This window comes from Drosophila ananassae, chromosome 3L (assembly GCF_017639315.1).
Source record: "Drosophila ananassae strain 14024-0371.13 chromosome 3L, ASM1763931v2, whole genome shotgun sequence".
Lineage (NCBI taxonomy): Eukaryota > Metazoa > Arthropoda > Insecta > Diptera > Drosophilidae > Drosophila > Drosophila ananassae.
The window spans coordinates 6,866,813-6,892,069 of NC_057929.1; the positions used below are offsets into that span (position 1 = coordinate 6,866,813).

General features: G+C 46.0%; 6 protein-coding genes across 22 annotated transcripts; 2 read left to right on the forward strand and 4 right to left on the reverse strand.

Moving 5' to 3' along the window:
- The first annotated feature begins 67 nt into the window (after positions 1 to 67).
- Positions 68 to 7,396, forward strand: LOC6495796 (DENN domain-containing protein 1B). Of its 9 annotated transcripts, none has more exons than XM_014908012.3 (10): positions 68 to 488; positions 612 to 806; positions 2,252 to 2,522; positions 2,582 to 2,635; positions 2,695 to 2,955; positions 3,012 to 3,470; positions 4,508 to 4,540; positions 4,648 to 5,154; positions 5,530 to 6,021; positions 6,524 to 7,396. In XM_014908012.3, exons 1-10 carry the CDS (start codon positions 472 to 474, stop codon positions 7,019 to 7,021), a joined length of 2,787 nt encoding a protein of 928 aa, XP_014763498.1. In that variant the 5' UTR covers positions 68 to 471; the 3' UTR covers positions 7,022 to 7,396. The 9 variants fall into 9 exon arrangements, 8 of the variants coding, with proteins under 8 accessions (XP_014763498.1, XP_001959604.2, XP_014763495.1 ...); XM_001959568.4 differs by having other exon boundaries at positions 6,527 to 7,396; XM_014908009.3 differs by lacking the exon at positions 4,508 to 4,540.
- LOC6494817 (glutathione S-transferase 1) lies at positions 7,385 to 8,259 on the reverse strand. The gene is made up of 3 exons (XM_001959569.4): positions 8,097 to 8,259; positions 8,000 to 8,048; positions 7,385 to 7,942 (listed from the first exon to the last, which is right to left on the reverse strand). The coding sequence occupies exons 1-3, from the start codon at positions 8,189 to 8,191 to the stop codon at positions 7,406 to 7,408; spliced, it is 681 nt and encodes a 226-aa protein (XP_001959605.1). The 5' UTR covers positions 8,192 to 8,259; the 3' UTR covers positions 7,385 to 7,405.
- A 455-nt stretch (positions 8,260 to 8,714) lies between these two features.
- Positions 8,715 to 14,630, reverse strand: LOC6494816 (E3 SUMO-protein ligase PIAS1). Of its 9 annotated transcripts, XM_014907509.3 has the most exons (9): positions 14,279 to 14,629; positions 12,861 to 13,541; positions 12,562 to 12,802; positions 12,255 to 12,489; positions 12,029 to 12,195; positions 11,876 to 11,964; positions 11,665 to 11,806; positions 10,998 to 11,076; positions 10,795 to 10,915 (listed from the first exon to the last, which is right to left on the reverse strand). In XM_014907509.3, the coding sequence occupies exons 1-9, from the start codon at positions 14,405 to 14,407 to the stop codon at positions 10,882 to 10,884; spliced, it is 1,797 nt and encodes a 598-aa protein (XP_014762995.1). In that variant the 5' UTR covers positions 14,408 to 14,629; the 3' UTR covers positions 10,795 to 10,881. The 9 variants fall into 9 exon arrangements, with proteins under 9 accessions (XP_014762996.1, XP_001959606.1, XP_014762999.1 ...); XM_014907510.3 differs by lacking the exons at positions 10,795 to 10,915; positions 10,998 to 11,076 and adding an exon at positions 8,715 to 8,982; XM_001959570.4 differs by lacking the exons at positions 10,795 to 10,915; positions 10,998 to 11,076 and adding an exon at positions 9,404 to 10,510 and having other exon boundaries at positions 14,279 to 14,630.
- A 68-nt stretch (positions 14,631 to 14,698) lies between these two features.
- LOC6494815 (phosphorylated adapter RNA export protein) lies at positions 14,699 to 16,496 on the reverse strand. Its single transcript, XM_001959571.4, has 5 exons — positions 16,336 to 16,496; positions 15,555 to 16,284; positions 15,409 to 15,500; positions 15,072 to 15,348; positions 14,699 to 15,015 (listed from the first exon to the last, which is right to left on the reverse strand). The coding sequence occupies exons 1-5, from the start codon at positions 16,378 to 16,380 to the stop codon at positions 14,801 to 14,803; spliced, it is 1,359 nt and encodes a 452-aa protein (XP_001959607.1). The 5' UTR covers positions 16,381 to 16,496; the 3' UTR covers positions 14,699 to 14,800.
- A 156-nt stretch (positions 16,497 to 16,652) lies between these two features.
- On the forward strand, positions 16,653 to 19,060 carry LOC6495797 (protein SDA1 homolog). Its single transcript, XM_001959572.4, has 2 exons — positions 16,653 to 17,238; positions 17,301 to 19,060. Exons 1-2 carry the CDS (start codon positions 16,762 to 16,764, stop codon positions 18,966 to 18,968), a joined length of 2,145 nt encoding a protein of 714 aa, XP_001959608.1. The 5' UTR covers positions 16,653 to 16,761; the 3' UTR covers positions 18,969 to 19,060.
- LOC6494814 (RNA-binding protein 8A) lies at positions 19,047 to 19,868 on the reverse strand. Its single transcript, XM_001959573.4, has 2 exons — positions 19,699 to 19,868; positions 19,047 to 19,596 (listed from the first exon to the last, which is right to left on the reverse strand). Exons 1-2 carry the CDS (start codon positions 19,757 to 19,759, stop codon positions 19,160 to 19,162), a joined length of 498 nt encoding a protein of 165 aa, XP_001959609.1. The 5' UTR covers positions 19,760 to 19,868; the 3' UTR covers positions 19,047 to 19,159.
- Positions 19,869 to 25,257: the final 5,389 nt, after the last annotated feature.

Consider the following 25,257-nt stretch of genomic DNA (forward strand, 5'->3'; position numbering starts at 1 on the left):
CAAAACGGCCGTTTCGTTTTTTCAGTGTTAAAAAATGTGAATAAAGTGGCAGTGTTGCCAGAATTCTATAGTACAAATGGCAACGCTCGTTTTATAGGGTTGAAAAGCGCGAATTTTGCTGGAAAAGTGTTTTTGTTCTGTTTGCTTGCATAAAACTGCGGGTTCCAAGTGAATTATTAATTATTGCACCGCCAAAAATGCTAGATAATAAGTGATCAGTGGTCCCTGCAGTGAGATCGAGCCAGCGCGAAAGAAAACACCAAAACAGAAGATGAATCAGTGACGTCGCGAATCCACAACTGAGTCGACAAAGAGAAATAGGAGGAAAGTGGTGGTGCTGGTGGTGGTGGTGCCCGTGTTGTGTCAGCGTAATCAGTATTTGGCAGTGCGTCGTCGAACATCCCAAATTGAGAGTACACACAAAAATAAAAACACACGTCTCGCTGACCGAAAAATGTGCTAAGCCTTGAAATGGGATCGCGAATCAAGTGAGTATTCCAAGCCAGCTGGGGGCGTTCCGCTCCGCTGAACCAGCTTGCTGCCTTTTGGAGCACCCTCTACTCCCACGACTGACCGTGCTTACGACCCTATGCATTCCGTTTGCCCTTCAGAACCGATGTGAAGAAGCTGTTCGAGTTCTGGTGCGAGGTCTCCCCCACACCGGGCCTGGAAAGGGGCACAAATAACAGAGGAGGAGGACCTGCTGCTCCTGCCGGCGTCATACTGGAGAGCTTCCCCGAAGGATTCCGGGACAAGGAGGTGCTCACCGGCATACCCTCGTTCGCCTACCCCTGCGATCTCTCATTGTACGTATCATGTTTTTAATCCCATGCAATGCCTTTCTGCTTCCATTTCCGGTCAGTTGCCTCAGAAGGGGCGTGGGTTTTATAAATAATACTATGTAGCCGCCGCAGACGCTGACCGCATTTGCGTAAGATCTGCGATCGGGCATAGACATAGTCAGACGGACTTCGCCGTTGGATGAGTCACTCGAAATCAAAAACAACTACTCGACCCAGCCACTCCACTCCGCACCCTTTCCATCTGCTCGGCAGATAGCTTGTCCATGAAACGAATAACCTGTTGTGCCGTTTCGCTTTCGGTGTTTGTTTACACAGCGAGTTCGCGTAATGAACCGAACTGTATTATTATTCAATGGGCTTTGTTTGGAGCAGTTCGCTCCCAGTATTTCCTGGATCGCCAGCAACTATAGTGTATCAATTGGCTTCCCCGCCACCTGGTTAGTCATCTGGCCTGGCCCGACCACTCTTATCTTTGCAGCTGGTCCGTGTTACACTCCTCCAACTCATCGCATGATTAGTCTATTGGGGAATCTAACATGGGGCGAGTAATAAATTTTTTGCGGCTGTGGTTTTTCAAAGTTTGCTTTGCAGATTATGTTTGCCAGCTAACCATGGTCTGACCCGCAGCTTATCGGCCTTGTTCATATTGAAACTGCGACTTACACACACACCCCCTTGTGTCTGGTGGCGTTTGAAGGCGCTCCGATAAAGAAAGTCAAGTCCAAGTCAATGCCCAGATAGCCAGCCCATGTCCATAATACTTCCCTCCCTCAAAAGCAATGCCCGGTATGAGCTGTGATTGCCTCGCAGCCTGACTTTGCATATCAAATTGAATAATGACACGATCCAAGGCACTTAGATCTAACGACTTTATGTAACCCCGGTGCGAAGAGAAAAAAGACTTTGGCCTGGGTCTGGGTCTGAGCCAAAGTCGAGCAATATGCAAAAAGCGTCGCACAATGGGAAACGTGCCCGGGTAATGATACTGCTGCGTCATTGTCGTTCATGTTGCAAAATTGCGATTTATTTAAATTGTTAAATGCGATTTCAACACACTTATTATACAGCGGCAGTGGCATGATGCGACGCAGGAAAAACTGACAGCTATTAAAGGAAGTTGAACAGGAAGAAAGTTTAAAAGGGTATATCAGTAGAGAGGTCTCTTTCAGCCCCATAGATCCAAGCGGAAAGATTAATCAAAAGTCCGATTAATTGCCTTGCTTTCGTCACTTAGACTTTGAGCTTCTGTATTAGAGCTCCGAGTACTAAAAAGTAGCTTAGGAATTATCAAAAGCTTGAAACATCTTCATGGACTTTAAACCCACTATATATTTTATGAAACTTCAAGGCCTTAAGGCCTTGTACTTTCCAAACTTGAACAATTACTCATGCATATCTCTCACATAATATATAATCCAATAAAATTATATGATCTGTTTCATCAACAGCACCGAGGTGCTAAAATATTCCTTTGTCCACACCACCGGCGACTCGAAATGGCGCTTCGGCTTCTGCATTCACGTTCCCAAGACGAAGACGGCCATGGTGCTGATCACCTACCTGCCCTGGCACGACACCTTCCTGCAGCTGCTTCAGGTTCTCTCAGACCTCAAGCGGAGCAATCCCAGCGAATTCCGGGCCTTCCTATCCGAGGCCTACAACCAAGGTGTGCCAGAGTCGGGTGGCAGCTTAAAGGTCTTCTACAATGGCGGACAAAATGTAAGTTATTGTGGTTTTAAATATGAAATTTTTAAGTAAACTGTCCCTTTTTTTAACAGCAATTTGAATTCGTTCGACCGCAACAGTTCCAGTTACCCAATATTTTAAAAAATGTAAGCTTAAACTTAAATATCTAAAAGAATCAGAGTTCTAACTATTATCTCTTCAACAGAACAACCTGAATATGTATTACAGCTTCGTGAAACCCAAGGAGATGATAGAAGTGTTCGCCGCAATGCTCGCCGAGCGACGCATCGTCTTCACCTCGCGCCACCTAGATCGACTCTCCGCGTGCATCCAGGCGGCGAACGCATTCCTCTATCCCATGGTCTGGCAGCATATATTCATACCGGTGCTACCCTGGGAGTTCAAAGACTACCTGGGTGCTCCGATGCCATATCTGATTGGTGTGCCAAAGCCAGTGCTAGAAGCCGTAAGGAAAGAATACGAGTTTAAAGACTTTTAATAATATTTTAAATCGATTTTAAGGTTTCTCCGGAAGAACTCGGCGAAGTTGTGATCCTGAACTGTGATAATGAAATACTGGAGAGCCCCTTTGATGATGTTCACAGCCTGCCATCGGAGATTGTGTCGCAGATGAAGAAACAGTTGAACAACAAGCAGGACCATCAAGGCGACGGCGTCTCGAAGATCTTCCTTAACGCCCTGGTGCAGCTGATTGGCGGGTATCGGGACGCTGTCGAATATCATGAAACAAGCAAAACCTTTAATCCAAAAAAGTTCATCGAATCTCGGCCAGCGCACCTGCGCCCGTTCCTTGCCAAAATGATGGAGCTGCAGATATTCGCGCAGTTCATCGACGATCGCCTCAAGATGCTCAACAGCGGCCTCGGCTTCTCCGACGAGTTCGAACTGGAGACAGTACGATACGCGGAGAAGAAGAAACGGGGTCGCAACTACGCCTTGATGAAGAGCCTCAAGGACAAGGTAAGCCCCAGTCGAGGAGCTGTCACTGCCATCGCGCCACTGCTGTTAGTGTCATCCTCACGATGCCATAACCACCACCTACCTACCTACCATTCCACACTGTTGTCTGGACCGGAATGAGGGGCTTGTCATTAGTTAACACCAATCGCCATCCATGGGCAGACCTGCTAACCGAACTATTACTGGATTACCTATACCCCACCTTATATTTTATCATCTGATTTGATTTGATCTATTCCACAGTTAATGGGCAAGCGCAGTTTGTCGCGAGTGTATGCTAAGAACTATTATTAGACTGCCAACTATGCCAATACCACCAAACCAAATCCAAATACCTATATCTTAACGCGTAGACAGTAACTTCCCACACATCTCTTTCGTCAATGTTAGTTCCAATGATTTTTATTTGTATGCAAACCGAGTGATTAACGTCCTAACTAATATCTGCACTGAATTCACGTTGGCAAGAACTAAAACTCTAAACAATTGGTGCTCCTAATGTTTTGTCCAAAATTTTAATTATTTAATTAAAAAAAGAAGACTGTCTCAAAGGCATTAACTTTATTTGTTGTTCTGGTTCTTAGTTGTTAAAGAAATCGAGAAAAGATTCAAGTCTTGGGTAGAAATCCATTGCCAATTTCTAACAATCCAACTGCAGATATACTTTATTAACCCGCCATCACGTAGTCTTCATTCTGGACTAACCCATTAACACCACTAGGTATCCTGAGTCCGTTCCTGTAGTTCCAAATCGTGACATCGCAGATCCAAATCGCCGCCTCGACCCGCCACGCTCCATCGCCCATGCGACTCCCATTAGCCCACTATCATTACCGTATCCGTATCAGCATTGTCATCGTAGCAATTAAGTGTAGCTAGCTGTAGCTTAAATAACCCACTGGTCGCTCTGTACATCTCATTCAATCCGTATCTCGCCCGTATCTTGTGCGTCTCTTTTCCATATGCCGCTTGGACTGCTCATCTCACACTCGCCGCTCCTCTCTGTGCTTTCTACTTCGATCTGATCTTCCGTGCAGACTAATCCGGCTTATAAGTCTGCCGTCAAATCGGTGAGTGGTTGACCCTTGACTCCCAAGATTCCTGTTCCCCCCAAAACCTTTTTTGTCCAGCTTCTGGAAATAATCCTCCTAATCTGATTACTTTTTCTATCATTTAGGTTAAGGAGGGCTCTCGGGGAATGAAAACCGCGTACAAGGGTCTGAAGACAAAGCTGCGCGAAAACGGGAATCAGTTCGGAGGCACACACTTCCACTTTGGCCTGGGATCACCCAACCACTCGGATCGACCGGACGGTGGCTACGTACGCGGTGGCAAGGCCATAGGAGCCACCCACCATTCGGCGCCCAGTTCGCCGGTGATGAGCAAGCGGCTTGATGGGCTTGGCAGCGGCGTCTCCACGAATGGAAGCACCAGCTCCGGAGGCAGGGACTCGAGAGAGTTCCAGCGACGCGGCCCCGTACCGCTGGCCATGTCTAGCTCGAGCAGTCACATTCAGCCGAACGGCTATGCGTACGGCTCGGTGGCTGGTGCTTCTTACGGTCATCATCTCAGTGCGTCTTCTGCTGTTAGCTCGGCGAGCTCGCTCTGCTCATCGTCGGAGATGAACCTGTCGCAGGAGCTGCAGAACCATCCGCTGTTCAAGACGCCGGCCGTGGACCGCAGTGTAAGTAGCTTGGTGCGGGCGTACGAGAAGCGGTTGCAGGAGCTCCAGTAGCTCCAGTAGCAGTCTCCAGCTCACCTGCTTGCCGCAAGCTAACTCGACCCGTTTATCACTCGATGTTCACTCATCTCGATGTGCTGTCTAGTTATGTTTGTTTTCATGCTCTTCTTGTTTTGTTTCCGTATCTGTGTCGTGTCGTGTGTGTGTCCAACTGAATGTCGCCATCGACCGATCGCCCGTCTCATGTCTCATGCCCACCACCACCACAACCACCGCCACACATCATACACTCTGCTCACCGAAACACAACGACATACTCGTATCACACTTGCACCCATCCAACCCATTTCCCACCAACATTGCCATTGGCCCACGCAGCTTAAGCCAAGCTCAGAACACAGGCGGGGAGGAGCACCACCGGCCAGACCGCCGCCGCCACAGGCTGCACCCGCTTCCTACTACAACCACCCGTACTCGCCAAACGCCTCGCATCCTAATGTGGAGACGAAACCGCCGCGACACACATCCACACCCACCCGGCCGCGCCAGGCTCTGCCCACCGCCGATTCCAACAGCTTCGATAGTCCACCGGACATGCAGTCACCACCGATTCCACCGCGGAAACAGTGCAGCTCCAATGCCGTTGTGGCTGCCACTGCCGCTGCCATCAGTGCAGAGATCAGCAAGCTGGAACGTAACTGCTGGCAGGACGAGACCACGGGAAATGGTTCTGTCCGCCACTCCAATGCATCCTCGTCCTCGGCGATGTCGTCCAGCTCGTCGGGAGCCTCGTTTGTGACGGCGGCATCCACATTCTCCCACCTAAATGTCTCCGATCCGCCCGTGCCCACGCCGCGGACCAAGAGAGAGGTACACCTGCACCAGCTGCGAAGTTAATTAATTAAAGAACCCATCCTGGTTGTGGTCTCCCAGTCGAATGCACACTAACACTCATCCGCAGGCTCTCCATGCTTAATCAGAACCAGTTTTCCCTTAGTGCCCAGTATATATATTCATTGAGAATCGGGGGAAACTACTATATATTTTTGTTTTCTAGTGGGCTATAGATTCATCTTGAATTCTCCATTTCTGGAGTTGTATTTAACTTAGCTTCTTAGATCTTTTATTTTCTACTCACTGTACAGTAGACATGTTACATTATTAGAATAGAAGTCTCATTATTATTTTACATAGTAGCCCTCATGTAACTCCATTTAATTCCACACTCATTTGTAGTCATCACCCGTATTTAGATGCTTGTTTTCGCTAAAAAGTTGTATCTTTCAAGATTATTTAACATTGCAATGCAAAATCCAATAACCAATCGCCTTGAGCTTTCTAACAACCCAACCTTTACCCGCCCACCCCACAGCAGCACCAGCACCAGCAGCAGCAACAACAGCAGGCACTGGAGGACAGCATGAATGACCTGATATCGCTGGACGATAGCACCAATACCAGCTTCGACCTGGAGGACTTCGATCCCCTGAACCAGAACGCCCGGCCACTACCCCCCCTGGGCAAGGCATTCGGAAAGAAGTCGAGCACGTTGCCCGCTGGCGTCAATAGCAGCATGGTGACCACTGGCACAGCTGGAGGCGGCGGCGGTCTCAATCCATTGTATCCATACTTCGCCCCAAAACATATGGCCACGGTGGCCGCTGTGACAGGACGACCGCCTCCATTGCCCGCAATGGCTCCACCACAGATCCAGATCCAGCGCAACACCATCGCCGGTAAGCCGGACGACGACTTCGAGCTGCTCCGCAAGTACGGACTGGACCAGTTCACGCTGAATGCCTCGGCGACGGAAAAGCAACAGCATCTAACCACCGGCAAGGGCATGACCAACTGGACAACGTTTGATTAGAGGAAATATGATACCAAAATAAGTGTGATCGATAGAATTTTGTTTGTAAATAACTAGGAGATAGGCCACCATTGGCGCAGGAATCAAAAGCGATGACACTAATATAGCCCTTAATTCCCACTCTATCTGTATACCGTAGTCAGTTCGTTTAAGTGTCCCGTGCATCCAAGGATCAAAGTAAAACGCTTCTTTTTGTACATAAATGTTTAGTGGCGAGTTAACAGCATTTGTTTTAGTTGGTCGCTAATCACCCAACCACTGGACTTCCAAATCAAAAGACCCCCGAGAATCTAGAGTAGCGAGAGTTTAAGCCAATTAGCGTAACAAATTATGATTTGAATGATATCAATAAACTACCAATAATTCAAGCTTAAATATAGGTCTTTATTGGCCCTTGTCCTTGTTCTCGGCCATGCAGCTCCGGATGCGGGTGTCCAAGGCTCGGGCGCCCTTGAGGTTCAGCTCTTCGTTCTCCGGCAAGAGCTGGTTGACTCGCTCCACCCAGGCACTGACCCGAGGATACTTTTGTTCATCCACTGGGACTTGGAGCGCCAAGGTCACCAAGGTGGTGTGTATGGAAACATCTGCCACACTGAGTTCATCTCCAACCACAAATTTCCCATTTTTCAAGAAGTTTTCCAAGTCACCGTAGGCATTGTGGCAGAGGGTTATGGATCTCTCATTAAACTCGGATTCTCCGCCGTAGGTATTCCGCGCCACAATGTCCTTCACCACCTGGAAGAGCACTCCGTTCTCGTAGTGCAGACGATGATCGATGTGGGCTCGGGTTTTCAAGTCCTTGGGATAAAGCCGATCGTTTCCGGCGTACTTTCCCACCATGAAGCAGACAATGGCATGGCTGTCCACGTAAACCTCGCCATCAGTGTCCACAAAAACAGGGACCTGGTGCTGAGGAGTTAACTAAAAAGTGTTTGGTATTAATATGGGTTTAAAAGGTGATGTTCAAGATGTTCAAACCTTAACGAACTCCTCGCTCAGGTGCTCTTTTTTGGAGAAATCCACTGGCCTGGAAGAAGATGCCGTAGAAACTTTACTGCAATGGATAACTACTTACTTTAATTCAAGGTCCAATCCAATCAGTTTGGCCGTAAGGAGGCAGGCCCTGGCTGGAGGACTGAAAAGAGCGTAGTACAACGTGGGCTTCGACATTCTTCTGAAGAATTTACACAAAAACTGACGAGATCAAGGCGAACCTGAAGGCGAATGAATGGACGTAGCTAGAGGGGATTAAAAGACATTCCACCAGCAAAACGCCTTTCTCTTTATACACTGAAACCAAACATGAATACCACCACGAAGGGGAAAAATGAACTCACATTCATAATTATTTGTATCTTTCCTTTATTATTAAAAATACGTAAACATTTATAAATATTTTGTTCTTCATAAAAAATAATAGTGTTTTGGGAAACGTAATAACCAAAAATGTTTTTTTTAAACGATTCAAAAATGTAATATTTAAGAGAGGAATTTTGTTCTACAAGATTGTCTTTTTTCCGCAACTAGACTGATTTAGAATTTAAAATTGGGGACTTTTTCTTAGCCCCCTAAAAAGATTTGAAACCATGTCCATGTCATGTTGGAAGTTTTGGTGTTGCCACCTAGTCGAAATTAGTGCGGTTAAATTTCCCCGGCCAACAGCTGATGCCCGGGAAATTCAAAAACTATTCAATAATATGATTCCAAATTTATTGTAATTGGAGAGTTTGGGATTATTAAATCTATAAAATGATTTTTATCTTATGAATTACTTTCTAAAAACTACGCGAACAATGAATTTTGGTCGTTGCTCTCTTAACTGACCAAGTCTAATTCTTTGGGATCGCCTACGGATACTGAAGGATCTTATGAGCGGCGGGCGGCTGGCTAGGGCGAATCTAAAAGATCGATTACGGAACTGTCTTTGTCCTTAGCCGCTTCTTTCAATTCGTCCTTATCCTCTGCAAGTAAATTAAAAACTCAACTCAATTAAAAACTGAATGCTAAATTAAAATCGCATATAAATTAACGTAGAAACGAAACAACAACCCCGGTTGCCAAATAAAACAACAGCACTTGGTTGAAAATTGTTTAATTATATATATAGATAAAGTACACATCTCCTTGTACATTGATTTCATATTTCTATGTTCAGATATTTAGGATCGAAAATGAGGAGGGTGGTGTTTCAAATCAAAATTAAAACAATTTTAGTTTCTTTGAATTAGACGTCCTCATCTCCATCATGCTCTTAAAATACTATAGTCCGCGCCACCGGGATCGGGATCGGGATGTTCTTAATAATCTGGGATTGGGATGACTTCTACAAATATTCTTCTCATTTTCTATAGATTCTTTGTTAATGAATAAAACGCAAACAAGTGGGTTTGGTTGGCCAATACAAGTTCAAGTTTAATCATATTTGTCTATGATGTTGTTTTCAGGCAATTGGTCGCAAACTAATCCGCTGTACTATTCGCTTCATGTCCTTAGTTACATAATTTTTAAATAACTTAATAGCTTAGAGGTCGGTGCTGTGCTGTGCTGCACGGCTGGCTGCCGCACTTTCTTACTTTTTTTTTTTTCTTTCTTCTGGCGTAGGATACGAGGCCCAACTTGCATTGGCGGAACTTAATATTAACATCGGGTTTTAGGAGAGGGCTTAATCATAGTGTGTGTGTTAGTCGTGCTTAAAGTCTCCGAGCTCCAATGCTATATTGCTCTTGCAGTTCTGCATTTCTATGTCTAACAGAAAATAAATTAATTGCGTTTGCCTATTGGTAATATCTAATGAATGCGTATGCTAGTTGTTTCAAGTTCTATAATTAGGTTTGTTTGTGTGGTTGGTTGCTTGGTTGTTTGTTGGTCGTGTGTGGAGACTGAGAACCGCAGAAAAAGAATAAAGGGCGAAGGGTCAAGCCAAGACAGACAACAATCTGGCCGATCGGGATCAGGACTCCCACTTTCACTCTCTCTCTCTCTCTCCTATAAAGCCTGCCTGTAATGTCTGCGTCCTGGAACACAAGAATTGCGAACGTCAGTGTCGGTTTTAAGAGCGCCACCACAAGAATGCAATGCAGATGAACGGATGGAGGAGATGACAATAGCCTCTGAGGTACGATCTGGGCGATAAGGAGGTGATAAGCGAAAGCAGAGAAAACCATATTGCGAGATGTGGGACGTGTGATGTTTGATGTACAGTGGTGGGATGCCCGGGAGGTGTGTGTGCTACTGAGAAGCGTATACTCTCTGCCTATGGGCCGGCATTGTGACCCTGCCCCGATGCCGAGGCCGTGGCAGCAGCAGCAGCCGCAACTGCAGCCAGATCCAACAGTTGGAAGTGCTTTTGATCCGCAACCGCGGCCGCCAGGGACTCCAGAAGAGTGGCATGAACGGCTGCCGCCGTCGCCGCCGGTTGTTCGAGTTGTTCTAGGCCGGGCTGGAGCATCTCGGGCGAATGTTGTCGGGCCACCAGCTGGTCGGGGGAGTCTGGGATAATATCGTTCGTCGCCGGCAGCATAGTGTGTGTTTTAAAATGGGACACAACAAAACGAACAAAAAAAAAATAAAACAAAAAACATAAACAGAAACAGAAACAAGGGGGGAAAAGAGAGAAAGAGAAAAAGACAAAGAAATTCACAAGTTACTTCGATTAGTTCAGTTGTAATCATTATAATAACATGATGGGAGGATTGGGACACAAATAGGACGACTGACCACCTACTCTAAGTAACTACCACGGACTATAAAAACTGTAAAAACTCTTTTCGATCTTCGATTAGAACAGAATAATTTATTTTTTTTACAGAACACAGAATACTTTTGGAGAAGGAACATAAAACAAAAAGTGAATGATTGCTTCAGGTCTTGGATCCCATTTCAGGCCTTTGTTTTCTGCAATAATACACAGAAAGAAAAAAAAGAGAGGAATTACAAGAGACCTGACCTTGTTAACATTACCGGGAAGAGAACCTACCGTAGACGCATCATAACTGTCGCGTTAACTGGTTTGTAAATAGACGCATGATTTACGGGTTTCCTAAAAACAGATGCATCTACAACAGAACGGAGGTCAAAAGAAGTCGAAAATGTGTCAGATCCTCGGATGCCAGAGAACTGAGATGCCTTGTCTACCTAATTTTAAAAGTCTTGTCTAATCGAGTTAACCAATATCAACTAAAACAGTATAGTTATTACCCTATAGCTTGTCCAAATTTCATCTAAAGCCAGCCTAATTCATTAAAAGTATAGGAAAATGTCTAAAATCTAAAATATTTTCGAGAAACCAAGTATAAAATAAGAAATCTGACCACTATTTATATTTTGTTAAAAATTCCTTAGTTTGTTAGTGTTTCTAGTCCAGATTTGAATGGGAATCCCTTTTGATATTTAAATTCAAGAGAAATATCTAACAGATAGACCCTAAAAACAAGAAGGAAGTCGGGGAACTGGGGTCTTATCTGCCGGAAATGCCTGAAACAAATGAGTTGTTGCGAGCGTGTGATGGTGGATGTGTACGGATGCTTACGTCTACATTACAACCTACGGTCTACATTCAGCACTTATTCAAAATGGGTAAAGTATTCTTGGCTATACAGAGCAGATTATTCAACTGACTTATTGCAAAAATGGATCCAACGTACCGGATTGCTGCGGTTGCTGGGCCGGAGTGTAAGCACGTTGGCCGCTTCCGTTCGACGTGGAACTGGCGATAGCTTGTTTAGCAGGAGGACGACGCTTGGCCAGTGGCATGTCGTCATCGGAATCACTTAACGTCAGATCAACCTGAAAGGGGTTCAGTAGGACATTGTAATATTGTTAGGCAAGGTATAATTCGTAAAAAAAATAACATACAGTTTCACTGTTCGACGTTGAGGTTGGCTGATCATCCGGAATTCCAGCCAAGTCACTCTTTACCGGCTTGGCTTCATCTGTGATAAGTTCTTTAACGAAAAATAATGAAATTAATGTATAAAAAGTAAGGAAAATCCATTTAATCAGTCTCACCTATGTCGTCCGAGATGACCTCTACTTTTTGAACAGACTTTGAAGGTGTGTCCAAGACCTGCGCTTCGCTCCGCAGTCCGGGCGTACTCCACGAGCCATCCTGGTGCAACTGAATCTCTGTGTCGTCGCTTTTGAGAAGCGAGGAGCCCAGCACTTCTTGGAAATATCTGCAAAAGAAAAAGGAAATTAATGCACCTGCCGTGGCATGGAAATGGCATCCACTTACCCGTCTATGACCAGATTGTCATAAATGGCCGGCTTATCGCAGACGGGACAATTCCAGGTTGGCTTGCGCTCGTTCATTTGCAGGTAGAGACTGGCATCGAAGCACTGCAGGTGCGAACAAGTTGAAGCTCGACACGGCAGCAGCATTTTCATTTTGCCCAGCGGGCAGTTCAGGGATACTTTGAGCATTGTTGTGGCTATCTCGCAGTCGGCATCCTCAGTTAGCTTCTCCTTAACTGCAATGATTAATGATTAGATTATATTATTAGAAGTTCACTTTTTAATGCAAAAAAAAAAAAAAAACATACTTAGTCCACGGGTATAGTCCGCCGGCTTGACACCCTTAGTCTTCATACGTTGTAGGAGCTGTGCGGAGGTGAGCTTCTTTACCAAATAGACGGCCAGGCAGTAGCTGCGGGTGTAATCCGGACACCACTGCACCATAATGGTGTTTGTGACCGTTGGCGACAACTTGACGTTGGAGGTCACGTTGACGGGACGCGGAGGACGCTTTGGCTCCACATTAGGCCGGTTTGTAGGAATGACATTCTACGGAGAAGGATGCAAGATGTGTTAGGCTGCCAGTCGAATGGAATCAGATACTTACAGGCAGCTGGCACAGCTTATTGTTGACCTTTACGTTGACATTCGGCGGAAAGCAGTCTTCCTGCTCGCACGAGGTCTCTACCAAGCAGAAACGCAGTTGCACCTGGATGGCGTGCTCTACTTTGGAACTATTGCGGATGTCACGATTGGAGGCTATCTCGGTGGCCTGTTGCGGCGTTAGTGTGAAATAAAAAGGCACCTCTTGGACACGCTGTGTGTTGCGAGGCACCAGCGTCGAAGGCTTTATCAGTGTGCCGAGCACATCGTAGAAGGCGAGCTTCTTCAGCCGCACGTCCGGATGGATGGGCAGCTGGCTGTTGATACTGTGCGCATGTAAAAATGGTGCACCGCCGACCACTGGTATCTGGGCACCCGGCACCTGACCGCCGGGGCCACCGCCTACCAGGCTGCCCACCACGGAATTGGGCTGCACGGCAGGCGGTAGCTGCATGTGCGAATACATTCTGGTTGGATCTAAGTACTGCAGGGTGGGGCTTTGTTCTTGCACGGATTGGGCGTAGACTTCCTGCACCTTCGGGGCGAGCAGTTCCAAGTTGGTGCGCAGAAACGAGAGGATGCGTGCCTGCAGATCGGTTTTTCGGCCAGCGAAGGAGATGTTCAGAAACGATAAGATTTTTTGCAGCTCTACCACTCGGAGCATCTGCACCATCTGCTCACATTCCTGCAACGAAATCCGGAACAAGAAAAATTTTTTAAAAACTTTCATAGAAAACGAGGGAATTCGACCCAAGCGTTCCACCACACACACACACACACACACACACACACACACACGCACACACACACATACGGACAAACGTTGAGACTGCAAATAGCGGATATTTTCGCACGTATGTACATGCGTGTATATACCCTTGGAGTAACTCCGGCGTGTTCGGAGGGCACCTTACGCTCTGAATTTTCAGATTTACGATATTTACAAGCCTTGATGTATTCTGGATTATTTTATTTCGGCCGTCGTCTGACCGTGTTGCTCGAAACTGACAGGTTTCAGTTTGTCGCATGCCATCAATTCGTTACCTGGCTGGTAGAACATGGCGTTCAAGGAAAGTGCTTCATTTTGACAGCCAACTTCGATTCAATTCGATCCTCCAAACGCCGTTGTGATAAATATTCGACGATTAACTATTAATTGCTTTTATTTTGTGGGAGACCCCTAGCTTAAGAACTGCACAAATGCCTTTTTTTTTTGTGTCACACAATTTTGTTTTGTCCGAAGAAATATGGCGGATAGCAGTGTTGTGCAGCGCTATCTTTGCTACTGGGTTGCCGTTCCTCCCGGGCGTCTGGACACTCTTACACTACTATTTTCTCACTGGTCACTCTGCTTATCAATTACCCAAATAATGGAAAATTGTTTTGGGCAACTAATGAATTAACGGAATGGGGGATACGCACCTTGTATTTGCTCGTATCAAAGGTGCTCAGTGCTGAGACCGCAGACGATGATGATTGCTGGCCGGCGATGTTGGAAGTTGCGGCATTTTCCGCCTGCGTGCGAGCCGTCTGCGAGCGGGTCTTTCGCATTACTGTTATTTTCTGTCTTCGGCGGAGTTACGCAGTCAGCAACGCTTGCACACACGAGAGCATTTGCCTGGGACGCGTTCCACACAAAAAAATATAACTATTTCAGCGCGAATAAAAATATTTCCGAATTCGTCACAAAATTTTACGCGGCGTCGCAAACAGTGCGACTAGGGTTGTCAAACAATCGATCACAGCATACCTCAAAAATGTGCTAACGCATTTCCCGAAAAAATACTAACGCGTTTTAAATTAAAAAAACACCCTAACGGGTAACCAGGAAAACAATTTTTGTCCGTTATTAGATTCCTAATTCGCTAGGCATTTATTTAATTGTACAAATATGGGTCTAACTATGCAATGCGGTATAAAAGGCGGCCCACGCTTTGCGTCGGCCTAAAAGAAGTCCATGTCCCCGCAGTTGACGTCCAGAAAGTCATCATCGTAGCTGACCAGATCCGGGAAACCTGCTTCCTGTGTCGCTGCCGCTGCCTTCGATGTTGAAGGCAGATCGGCACTATCGACGAGGTTAATGTTGATCTCGTGGGCCTTGTACCCTGGACTGTCCTGTTCCTGTCCAGCTCCAACAGGGGACGGCGGCGGGTTGGAAACTATACGAAGAGAGTTTATTAGTTTAAGGATTTTTGCTTTGTTCGGTATGTCTTACGGCTTCCCGGCTGGCTTTCGGCACGTAGTTCGCCGCTCTGCATGTACAGATCCTTTCGCTGACTTAGGGCCGGAAGTTCCGTGCTTTGCTCGCTCAGGCACTTCTTCAGTTCTTCTACTTTGCGATCCCGCATCAATGTCTCAATCTGCTTTCGCGATTTGAGCACATTCTGTCGGTCTTCACTAAAAATAGACTTTTGCTGCTCCTGGGTTATCTTGTTGTTGTGTTTGAGAAGGAACAGGAATACACCACCCGGTGTACGTCTCCGATTTCCATTCTACCAAAGTTAATACGATGAGATTTAGTCTTTTTTTTTACATCGCGAAGAAATACTTACTTTGATCATCATGCCACCATCGGCTTCGATGCGCTGGGTTTCCTTGTATAGTTCTAGCGGCAAATCCATGCCAAGCACCTCCACAGCTCGAACTAGTCATACAAAAGTTAATAAACTTTGATAAGTTTGTCATTTAAAAAGCTTACCCAACAGTTCGTCTTTTTCTTCATACAGTTTGCTGGCCATCTCCGTCGCTACGTCCGACGGATCGCGTCCAGTCACATCTTTTAGATCCAGTATGTGTCTAGGCTCGCAGGAATCAGAAGAGCCGCTGGCTGAGGAAGTTCCTCGCCGCGAACGATGGCCCAGCCGACTCTTTACCGATCCACGGGCCGAGTACTCATCTGTGGGGCGACTGGAGAGCCGGCCCCGTTTGTGGGCAGGGTGTGACGAGTCTCCCCCATCATCTGAAGAGTTTGAAAGGCGACGTTTCATTGTATGTTCTCCGTTAAGCCGGTATCGTAGTGAAAAGTCGTAGTTCTCTACGTTTCTGTCTCTGCCCGTTCGGGTAACGTCACATCCTCTCATGTTTTCACTAAGTGCTTCCTCCTGCAAAGCGGCGGTCCAGACGTTGTATTTCCTGAAGCGTGCTCGGTTGGGTTGCATTTCGGCATCTACCGGCGAAACTCTGCGCATAACCGTGCGCCGAATTCGTTTTTTCCGTTTCTTAGGACCTCCTGTATCTGGATCCGTTCGAATCTTCTTTATGCAGCCGTCCTCTGAGGACTCGGCTGAAGATGATTCACTGTTAGTCTGCGATTCTTCCTCCAGAGCCGTCTGAATCTGATGGCAGGTGGTGAGGGGGCTGGCAACTTTCTCGGCACCTGCAGGGCGCTGCAGTGGCGTATAAACTCCGTCATCATCGCTATCCGACAGCTTCAAGATTCAGAATTAACTAAGGAATTCAACAATCTAACTAGGTGTTACCTCGCCGTCCTCAAGATCAACGTCATTGGACTGTAGCTCCATCATTTTTTCCAGGCGAGAGAAAATTAATTCTTCGACGGTGGCTTGCCGAGGGTGCTGGAAAACGCCCAAAGCGCATCGACAACAGCTGTTTGTGCAACACTGCGGATCAGTGTGGCCAAACTTTTTAGAATATTTAATTAATGCACTATATTTCATAAAAAATGATTTCTGTCATCAAATAAACCTGATTAAAATACGAATGAATATAAAGTTTTAAGAAGCAGTGAGTTTAACAATTTTATTGTCCAATAAAAATTCTTTCAAGTTCAAAAACATTCCGTATTTTCACATTTTCCGTAACTGGTCACTCTCGACACGTGCATTGGATTTGGACGAACGTGGTTGGAAATAAAAAGAAATAAGGCGTAATTTCCCCGGCTCACGATGGTGCGGCCTAACAATAATCAGCTGCCAGAGAACCTGCCGCAGCTGCAGAACCTGATCAAGCGCGACCCAGAGTCGTACAGCGATGAGTTCCACATACAGTACCAGCACTTCCTCAGCCTGTTGGAGGTGTTCGCCCTCAATCCCGGCGAGGAGAATAAATCTCTGGACGACATCGTGATGTTCATCGCTCAGGTGGCTCAATGCTATCCAGCAGTGTGCGAAGAATTCCCCAAGCGTCTGTCCGATCTTCTGAAGAACTACGCCACCGTCCTGGATCCTGCCATGAGGAATTGTTTCGTCAAGGCTTTGATCCTGTTGCGAAATAAGAATCTAGTTCCGGCTTTGGACATACTGGAGTTGTTTTTCCAGCTTCTACGCTGTCCCGACAAGAATTTGCGCACCTTTCTCCAGACCCACATCGTCACTGATATTAAGAACATGAACGCCAAACATAAGGACATGAAGCTTAACTCGGTAGGACTTGGAGCTACTAGTTCCATGGCCCTTAATAAAACCCACTTTGTTTTCTTTTGCAGAGCCTCCAGGCCTTTATGTACTCCATGCTGAAAGACGCCAATCCCAAAGCAGCCAAAATGTCCGCTGACATCATGATCGAGCTATACAAGAAAAACATTTGGAACGATGCCAAGACGGTGAACGTAATTGCCACAGTTGGTTGCTTCTCGAAAGTAACCAAGGTCCTGGTTACTTCCTTAAAGTTTTTCCTCGGCCATGACGAAGAAGAGGAGGAGTCCGACTCGGACAGTGAAAATGAGGTTGATCTTAAGGGTGCTTTGATGGCCAACAGGGTTAACAAGAAGACCAAGAAGCGACAGAAGCAGTTGGCGCAGATCAAGAAGCAGGCGGTTAAGGCCCAAAAGAAGAAAAAGAATGCACCGGCATTCAACTTTTCCGGCATCCATCTGGTGCACAATCCCCAGGGCATGGCCGAGGGCCTGTTTAAGCAGCTGCAAGGCTCTAATGAGAGATTTGAAGTGAAATTAATGCACCTTGATGTGATATCCAGGCTCATCGGCATCCACGAGCTGTTCCTTTTTGGGTTCTATCCCTACATAACGCGCTTCCTGCAGCCTCACCAGCGTCAGGTGACCCGTGTTCTACAATTTGCCGCTCAGGCGTCGCACGAACTAGTCCCCGGTGACATCATAGAGCCCATCTTGAAGACCATCGCCAACAACTTTATTACGGAGCGTAACTCCAGTGATGTGATGGCCATTGGCCTGAACGCCACTCGTGAGATCTGTATGCGCTGTCCCCTGGCAATGGGTGAGGACTTGCTGCAAGATCTAGCCATGTACAAGACCTACAAGGAGAAGTCTGTGATGATGGCGGCTCGTTCGCTCATCACGCTCTATCGTGAGCAGCTACCGGCCCTTCTTCACAAGAAGGATCGTGGTCGTCAGACGGAGGCCCAGGCCGAGCGAAAGGTTCGCGCCTATGGCGAGCGAGAAGTGCACGACACGGTGCTTGGTGCCGAAGCCTTGCTTAAGGATTCCAAAACCATCGACATTGAAAGCGATGGAGACACTGACTCCAACGATGGGGAGTGGGTTAATGTGACGCACAGCGATAATGAGGGAGGAGCGGACACTGACGAGGACGAGGATGAGGAGGAAGAAGACGAGGAGGAGGACGACGAAGAGGACGATGAAGGCAACAGCGAAGAGGAGGAGGAGGAGGAGGAGGACTCAAATGCGGACGAGGGAGTGGGAAGCGGCGAGGAGGCGGACAAGACGAAAAAACAGAAGGCAGACCTGAAGATCCTCAACCAGAAAGAGGCTGCCCAGGAACTAGCTCTGACCAGAATATTCACAGACGAGGACTTCAAGCGGATCAATGCGGCCAACCTTAAGAAAACAGTTACCAGTGCCCGGAAACGGCCACTGGAGCAGGACCGGGCCGAGTTCGTCAAGTTAAACAGCATCGAAATGATTTACAAGAAGCGTAAGCACGACAAGGAGTCGCGTCTCGAGACAGTGCAAGCGGGGCGAAAGGATCGCGAGCGGTTTGGCTGGAAGGATGGCCGAGTTAACGAGAATTGCTCCAAGACGAATCGCGAGAAGAGGAAAAACAAAAACTTTGGCATGTTGCGGCACAAGGCTCGCTCCAAGGTGAAGAAGAGCTTTAAGGACAAGCAGCAGGCCCTGCGAAAGCACTTGCTGCATCAGAAGAAGATGAAGTAGATCTATTGCAACTACACATTAATGTGTAATTTTTTATAATAGTAAGATACATTTTATACAATTTGTAAAATAAACTTGTAGAGTTCAAAATACCTTTTTATTTCCATTCATATCCACTGTACGGTTGCCTATGCATTAAACTATTTATTTAAAATGAATTAGTGTGGTCTGAGAGTCGAGTGTGAAGATTTTTATCTGCGTCGCTTGTCGGATTTTTTCACCCGCTTGGGTCCCTTGACGAAGCACCAGTCCACCTGGATGGTCTGTCCCATGATTTCGGCGCCGTTGAGAGCTTCTTTGGCGGCCAGTGCCTGCTTGTGCGTTTCGTACTCCACGAGGGCGTAGCCTTTTGAGAAACCGGTGCGGCGATCCAGATTCAGATGGATGTTCTTGATTTCTCCGTAGTCGCAGAACTTCTCCTGGATCTCGTCTTCTTGGGCCTCCTCGTGGATGGAAGTCACAAACAGAATCCAGCCCTCGACGGATCGCTGTGGCCCTGGTTCCTGCTCGTCATCATCCTCGTTGCGGACACGATCGTAGCTGTGGATCGCCTCCCGTGTGTTGCTCTCACCGCCAAAACCACGTCCCTTGCGATGCTTGGCCTTTTCCTTCAGGCGCACTATGCCCTCTGTTTTGAAAGAAGGGTGCACAGTAGTGGCGGCGTGGGAGGGGAATTAGAAAGCATGAGCCGGGTTCTTTTGTTTGGTTAAAATTTATGAAGCCCACTTACGGTCACCGTCCTCGTCTACTTCGAACTCCTCAGCGTTGTCAATGTCCAGCACATCAGCCATAATTCCAAGTGAAAATACAAGCTAAATAAATCCAAATAAATGTTTTTCTTTCGCGTCCGCCGCAAAAAACTCTACCAGGGATGAAAAATAGTGTTGGGAAACGCCACGAGTGAAGTCGTTCTAGCCGATATTTTAGCGGTTTTTACTTTTTTAAATATGGTATTTTTCAGTATTTTGGTATTGTTTAAATATTTGTTTAAAAATTTGAAAAATAAATAACCTAAACTTGTTGAGGGATATTCTATGATAATGAACACTTACACTCAATAAAAACTAAAAAAAAAAATGGCTATAAAGAAGCAATTCAGAATAGTTTCAAATTTAAAGGCTTAGAGATTAGTGATTACAAGTTTTTTTTAAATAGTTTTGTACATTAGATCTAAAATTGAAATAAAAAAAAAATAAACAAAGATATGAGGTTTAAACTAAACAAAGTTTTAATGTTAGAGATTCTTGAAATAAACCTTTTTGTTTTGGTTTGGAATCGAAATTAGATACCGTTGTAAAAAAATGAATTATAGTTTCCTATTTATTGGGTTAAAAATTGTAATTTTAAATGAAAACTAGAAGAAAACTTATACTCAAAACTATTTAACCTTTTAATTTTTTACTATACTTGAATGTAAATATATTTCATTTAAACAAGAAGACAGATTGAGGATACACTAATTAAAATTACTTGAGAGATATGTAATAAATCTAAAACCAAACAAAGAGCCGCCCCCGATCTTAACACCAGAAAAAGGGACAACAGTAGCACACCCACATCCGCACACACACACAAACAGAAATCAGGAGCTCGGCCCGAAGATCAGATCATCATTAACGTTTGCGCAAATCCTTGAGGCGCCGTCGGCAAGCTACTGTATTCGGTCCTGACTAAGGATGCGGATGCCGATGCCGAGCTCTTTTAACGGGGCGTTAATTACTCGAACGCTGCCTCTGCCCTCCGCCCTGCAGATCTGCGCTTTAAGATTTCCCCGAGTGCCGAAAGTATGCGCCTCACTGCATTCCCATTTCCATTTCCATTCCCATCTCCATTTCCATTCGCAGTCCTATTTTCATTTTCCTTTTGATTATTTTCCAAATCTGTGGCACTGCGATGGAAGGAACTTGATAAGCTGAAACTGATACCTCTGCTCTCTATTCTGTGGAGTGCATTTTTCCTTTGAGCCGTTCCAGCCACACGGGCAGGTCCTTTTAAAGGACTCATCAGGCATTTGGGGGGGCCGTTGGACGAGACAGGTGGCACAAAACTGCAACTGCAACTTCAGCAACTTTCTAACGGTATCTTGGCGTGACGAAGGCAATTTGCAATCAGACTGACAGAACCTTTCAGTTTGTCTCTATCTGTCCCGTTTAGTCGCGAATTCTGTCCTTGTTTTTAGTTTCTAATCAAACATTATGGGTATCCTTTCTCCCTTCTTCTGTCTCCTGCCTTCTATCTCCTGTCTCCGCTGCTCACTTTACAGTTTGAAACTTCGGATTCCCATTTGGCGGCTAATTTAAAAACTTTTCTTATCAGTTGATGAAATCTAAAATTGCATTTTTATGGCACTTCCTCTGCATGTTCTCTCGCTCTGTATCGCTCGCCCTTCCGTTCTTGCGTCCTCTCCCTTTCCAGTGTCCTTTTCGGCCTCGACGAATGTGGTTCCGCCCATCGACACTTTCGTTTTGGAAAAAGTTGCTCATTTATTGGGTTTTCGTTGAATGCAAATGCGAATATCATGAGTATCGGGACGCAGAAACTTTGCTATCCTCATAATGGCTTTGTGCCGAACATGGTAGGATGAGAATAAGGATTCTCCTGCAATTAGGATGAAGGAAAAAAAGGACTGACATAAATCACAATACCCATCTGATTGAATTACAAATTTCTCAGGCAATTAAAAGTCACCGAATATCACTGACAAATGCCAGCAATTCTTTGAGTTTCTTCGATGGATCTTTGGAATTTGAAATCAATTAGATATTTCATTGTTTCGCCAAACTAACGAACCACTGACCCCTTGACCCTTTGGCCTTGTTAGGGGTTGTCCGAAATTGGGCCACTTCTTGTCTTTCCTTTTTTCTTCTTCATCCGATCATTTCTTCATCTTCAGTGACAAGGGTTCAGACATCAAATGTGTGTGTCTGTCTGTCTGGCTGGCTGGCTACCTGATGGACCTACTCCGGAGACGACTGAATGGGCTTCAACAAGCGGCAGCTGTCCCCTGGGGCCACGCCCACTGGCATATGAGGTCGCCCACTTATGCAAATTTAATTAGCAGCAACTAAGCGCAAAAGCGATCGTGAGTTATGAGTCCTCCCGGCTAGCCCAGCATACCCCCCCCAACAAATGCGCTCGATCAGGCGCACATAAATCAATTTAAATGGCCATCTCAGCGAGCAGGAGTGCAACTGCAGGCGTGACGGTGAATGTCTGAAATTGTCTGTAATTATAGTGAAAACACTTGGCACACACACAGCCCAACACAGCGCAGCACAGCACTCCCCCAGCGAAATTGATTTAAAATATATATGCTCTTGCCAACATCGTGCCGTTGCGACCAACATGCCCAGTCCCCTGTCTCCGTGTCCGTGTCCACCTTGTGTGGCCATAATTCAAAATTTATGTCTTTTGAAATTATTTTAATGTCTCTAATGGTACTCCCCATCACTGGCAGCCCCCCAATCACGGACCCCCAATAGACAGACATCAAGGGGTCTGTAGCTCCTACTCATGTTAGATGGGCAGCTCTTTTGAACTCATCCGGAGATTATATGGTTCTCTAGCCAAGACTAGCCTAGCCTAGTCCTTATTATTATTTAATAATTTAGAACTTAAGACTAAGAAATAGTACCCAATACTAATCCCAATTAAGAAGTATGCAAAGTGGGACTTATTTTACCCTGATCTTAACTTCATCTGGAGCGATAAAAACCAGTCCGAGATATCTCTCCCGGCCAGTCGGTAGTTTATGCAACTATTTATTTGGTTTCATGTCGAGCATCGGTGTAAAGGCACAAATGTCCAACTACAACATCGATTACAAGATCCCATGCCGGGATGTTGGGATGCCGGGGCTGAGAGTCCCCAACCGAGCTGTAGGCACGAGTCTCCGTCGCCTGGGTTGTTGGTGATTGAGATGGGTTGATATGGGTTTCCATTTCTGATCTGAAGTGCTTAGGTGCCCCCACCACTGTTCCCATTCCCTGCCCAACTGACCCTCCTCCGGGGTCAGCAATGCAAACAAAATTGCATCCAATCTCAATCTCAGGCACTTTGCCACCTTCCCGCCGTACTGCCACCTGCGTAGCTTAATAAATAAATTCGCCAACCACATGGACTAGGTAGAGGCAGACACCACGACGACTCCAGCACCTCCACCACCTTCGAAATGATACGAAAACAAATTGATATTGGCAAGTCGCTTGTTGAACGCTAATTTATTAACCAGTCGACCGGTGAGCCTAGAATTTTAATTGAATATTAACACCTTTGGCAGAGGATCTCTCCGGCTGTTTCTGTTTCCAAGGTGGAAACGGGGCCAGTGGTCAAGTGCCGCGAGCATTTCGCACAATTCAATTTTTGTGTGTCTTTGTGGCATTGATTTATGCCAAAGTTTGGGTCCTATGGGAGGGGCATGTGTGGGTTTCCAGAAACCAATTCTGGTAGCGAGAGGAAATTGGTTATTTATAAGTGTCAGCAATTGATTAAATTTTGGAGTGGCAAGGCCTATAGTATTTTAAATCAATTGGATTGGAAGATATAAGCTTCAACTTTATTATAAACCATAGAAAGTTACGTGATCCTTGGGAGTATGACTCCTCGATGACCACCCGCGTTCTGGAAACTAAATGTGGCAGCTCCACGAACCGTGGTGATTCTGTAAATGGGACAACCGCCTGCTGAGTTGCGTGCCTCGAGCTCATTTCACAAGTCCATTGGATCTTAAGCACAGATTCTGAACCAAGTGCAAATTGTTTTTAAACTGTTTAATAAATAGGAAAATTATTTAAATATTTCTGACCATCGGTTGGGAGGATCTCTGGCCTGACAGAGCTGAGAGTAAGAATCGTAATCTCGGCGCTGAGATCAGAACGCGATCGGCGAATTCCGCACCATCAGTAAACTTCGGAAGGCTGGGCGCTATTATTTATTGACACTCGAAACCGAGGGGAAGATGAGCTTCTTCATTCGCCTCCATGGCGAGGGAGAGGGAGGTCAGGATTGTGGCGGAGTCCGAGGCGTCGCCGTTTGTGACAGCAGCTGGTGTCGGCATTCCAGGCACCTTCTTCCAGTTTTTATCTCTGCACGCGACTCTCGGTCTCAGGGAGGTGGAATCGGTGGCGCGAATCCCGGAACTGGGACGGGACAGACGGACGGAAGGGGAGAAGGGAGACCCGGACCGCCCGTTTGGCTCCTCGACACTCTACTCGGCTGTTTGATTTATGCTCGCGTAATTGTTGGTTTAAACGTTTTTGCACAGTGTCCCAGTTGGTGGCAAGGAGGCGATGCGACGGGGCAGCCATCCAGTCGCAGGCACTACGTTATGACACCCAAGCAAAATATAAGGCATTTCCAGGGTTGTCGATCTATATCAGATCAAGTGACAAAAATATAAAAATCTACATATATTATTTTAAAATTCTTAACTTTATTATGAAAAGCTTAAAGCTAAGGCAACACTGCGTATGCGTGATGAACTTAAAGATCTAGTGATCTATTAAAAACGTGTTGCATACTTTGTAGGGCAATAGTAGTACCATGGTATAAAATTTTAAATCAGATTATAAAATTTTTAGATAATTAGATCTAGTATAATTAAATCAGATTATAGTCTTATTAAGATTATCAGATTATAATAAAATATTTAAAAAACACTCATATCCTGCTGCATTTTTCAACTCCTGACAACCCTAATCGGCGTCTATCTTGGCCACAATATATATACATATATCCAAAGTGCTGGCTTTAAATTTCAGCTTCGGCTCAGAGTTTTCACGTCACACCCCCGGGACCACCTTGCAGCTGCCGCGTTCGCTTATTTTCGTTCGTTTGTCATCATTTTTTCAATAAATTTCAATTTCCAGGTTGCCCAGACCCCAGCGAGGTGAAGGGATCTGTACCGGAGTGGAGGGAGAAGCCCGTATCGTATCGTATCCTTCGACCACGGGGACCGCCTGTGAAATCTGAAGTGTAAAATTGATTTAAATGGCTCGTGAGTGAAGCAGATAATTTTCAGTTGTCAGATGCTTGTAATATTTATGTGGCAGCGATTATTATACCCCGCCCGTGCCCTCGTTTCGATTCCCACAACGGCTCCGGACTCTGGAGACTCTGGACAGCCCCGCGATCGTTTAATGTTACCTACGCGTGAAAATTACTTACTTGTCGGTCGCTGCCCCTTCCACCTGGCACCCGAGGCACCACTTAACTCATTTTTAATATGAATAATTGTGGCAAATTACAAGGCAATTGCATATGCATGGATGCCCCCAGCCGCCCTCAGACA

Coding starts and splice junctions, on each gene's coding strand:
- LOC6494815 (XM_001959571.4), bottom strand. CDS start 16,380: ATGATGGAGCTACAGTCCAATGACGTTGATCTTGAGGACGGCGAG. Junction 15,501..15,554: donor AGAAAAAGACGAACTGTTGG/GTAAGCTTTTTA, acceptor TTGTATGACTAG/TTCGAGCTGTGGAGGTGCTT. Junction 15,349..15,408: donor ATGGTGGCATGATGATCAAA/GTAAGTATTTCT, acceptor TAACTTTGGTAG/AATGGAAATCGGAGACGTAC.
- LOC6494814 (XM_001959573.4), bottom strand. CDS start 19,759: ATGGCTGATGTGCTGGACATTGACAACGCTGAGGAGTTCGAAGTAGAC. Junction 19,597..19,698: donor AGTAGACGAGGACGGTGACC/GTAAGTGGGCTT, acceptor CTTTCAAAACAG/AGGGCATAGTGCGCCTGAAG.
- LOC6495797 (XM_001959572.4), top strand. CDS start 16,762: ATGGTGCGGCCTAACAATAATCAGCTGCCAGAGAACCTGCCGCAGCTG. Junction 17,239..17,300: donor AGGACATGAAGCTTAACTCG/GTAGGACTTGGA, acceptor TTTCTTTTGCAG/AGCCTCCAGGCCTTTATGTA.
- LOC6494817 (XM_001959569.4), bottom strand. CDS start 8,191: ATGTCGAAGCCCACGTTGTACTACGCTCTTTTCAGTCCTCCAGCCAGG. Junction 8,049..8,096: donor GGATTGGACCTTGAATTAAA/GTAAGTAGTTAT, acceptor ATCTTCTTCCAG/GCCAGTGGATTTCTCCAAAA. Junction 7,943..7,999: donor TGAGCGAGGAGTTCGTTAAG/GTTTGAACATCT, acceptor AACACTTTTTAG/TTAACTCCTCAGCACCAGGT.
- LOC6495796 (XM_014908012.3), top strand. Junction 5,155..5,529: donor CGCCGGCCGTGGACCGCAGT/GTAAGTAGCTTG, acceptor TGGCCCACGCAG/CTTAAGCCAAGCTCAGAACA. Junction 6,022..6,523: donor CGCCGCGGACCAAGAGAGAG/GTACACCTGCAC, acceptor CCCACCCCACAG/CAGCACCAGCACCAGCAGCA.
- LOC6494816 (XM_001959570.4), bottom strand. CDS start 14,407: ATGCGAAAGACCCGCTCGCAGACGGCTCGCACGCAGGCGGAAAATGCC. Junction 13,542..14,278: donor TTGATACGAGCAAATACAAG/GTGCGTATCCCC, acceptor ATTTCGTTGCAG/GAATGTGAGCAGATGGTGCA. Junction 10,511..11,664: donor CCAGCAACCGCAGCAATCCG/GTACGTTGGATC, acceptor ATATTATCCCAG/ACTCCCCCGACCAGCTGGTG.